Source organism: Priapulus caudatus, unplaced genomic scaffold (assembly GCF_000485595.1).
Source record: "Priapulus caudatus unplaced genomic scaffold, Priapulus_caudatus-5.0.1 Scaffold322, whole genome shotgun sequence".
NCBI lineage: Eukaryota > Metazoa > Priapulida > Priapulimorpha > Priapulimorphida > Priapulidae > Priapulus > Priapulus caudatus.
The window spans coordinates 111,704-113,196 of NW_014577383.1; the positions used below are offsets into that span (position 1 = coordinate 111,704).

The 1,493-nt window shown below is 52.2% G+C and overlaps 1 protein-coding gene across 1 annotated transcript in view; it reads left to right on the forward strand.

Annotated features, from left to right (window-relative positions):
- The window catches only part of LOC106809005 (anion exchange protein 3-like), a 10,841-nt gene that overhangs the window by 5,846 nt on the left and 3,502 nt on the right, over positions 1 to 1,493 (forward strand). Inside the window, exons 10-12 of the mRNA XM_014811944.1 lie at positions 47 to 53; positions 93 to 287; positions 1,017 to 1,331. Of these exons, the coding sequence (XP_014667430.1) occupies positions 47 to 53; positions 93 to 287; positions 1,017 to 1,331 (517 nt within the window). The remainder of the gene's footprint in view (positions 1 to 46; positions 54 to 92; positions 288 to 1,016; positions 1,332 to 1,493) is intronic.

Consider the following 1,493-nt stretch of genomic DNA (forward strand, 5'->3'; position numbering starts at 1 on the left):
ATAATAATAATAAATATTTTAAGAGTAATTTTGTTGCTGACAACAGGGCCGTGGCAACGCACGACGACTAATGAGCGTGATTGTCGTTACAGTTCTGTCAGTCGCAGGACGTGGAGTTTCTCGTGTTTCGTTGGTGGGTCGGGTCGTGGATCCTGCTCTTCACACTGATCGTCGTCGCGCTGGACGGTAGCGCCCTCGTGCGGTACTTTACGCGATTCACCGAGGAGATATTCGCCACCCTCATCTCATTCATCTTCATCTTCAGCTGCTTCAAGAAGCTGTACTATGTAAGTGATGGATGCTGTTGCTAGGTGACACTTCGTGCTTGCGTGGAGGCTGCAGCTCGTCTGCAGATATACTATGTCGTGGATACACTACACTTTATTGAATTAAAATCTAAAATATAGCTTAGAATGCACCAAATTGCACCATTAAACAAAAATCGCTTTGCTAGGACTTTGAAATGAGCAAACACACCAAAATAATTTACCACCTCACAGACCTTTTTGGCCAGCGGAAACACTGTATAGTACGTTAATTTCCCAGCCAGCGTGGAGCCTGCTCACCAGCAACGGGAGCCTTTGAAGCAGCCACGCTCGTTTAATTGGCAGTCTGTATGCAGGCTGCTGTGGTTAGTACGTTGGAGTTTGTGTATTTTGGCTACTGACTGTAATTAGCTCTGGAATAGTTCGTCACGTGCCTCTTCCTGCGTTTGGCACCATTTCCGTGATTAGTCCGTGTATTTGTCCGTATATTTCAGTTCATAGTGTAAGAATTGCATCACATATGACCAAGTCACATGATCTAAGTCACGTAATACCCTCTCTCTCGGCGCTTAGCATATCCGTTTCCCGGCAGATGTATAAGTACCACCCGCTACTGTCGCTGCCTCCTGCTCAGTGGCACCCTCTCACTACCTGTCCGTTTTTCTCGCAGATCTGCAAGTATCACCCTAGCAGTGGCGCCCTCTTGCTACTTCCGTGGTGCCCTCTCACCGCCTCTCCGTTTTCCCGCAGATGTACAAGTACCACCCACTGCTGTCACTCGACGACTACTGTCTCACGCTGAACGACTCGGATCCGTACGACAACGAGACGGCCGCAAACTCGAGCAGTTACTATGCCGACCCGATCAACCAGCCGAACACGGCGCTCATCGGAACGATCCTGATGCTCGGAACGTTCCTGCTCGCCTACTGCCTCAAGCTGTTCCGCAACTCACAGTTCCTCGGTCGCAGCGCTCGCCGCGCCCTCGGCGACTTTGGAGTGCCGATAGCGATCGCCATGATGACGCTGATCGACATCGTGCTGCTACACGACACCTACACGGAGGTAGGGAGGGAGCGAGGAAGGGAGGGAGGGAGGAAGGGAGGGAGGGAGGGAGAGAGGGAGGGTGGGAGCGAGGGACGCTGGTCGACATCGTGCTGCTACACGACACCTACACGGAGGTAGGGAGGGGCCGAGGAAGGAAGGGAGGGAGGAAGGGAGGGAGGA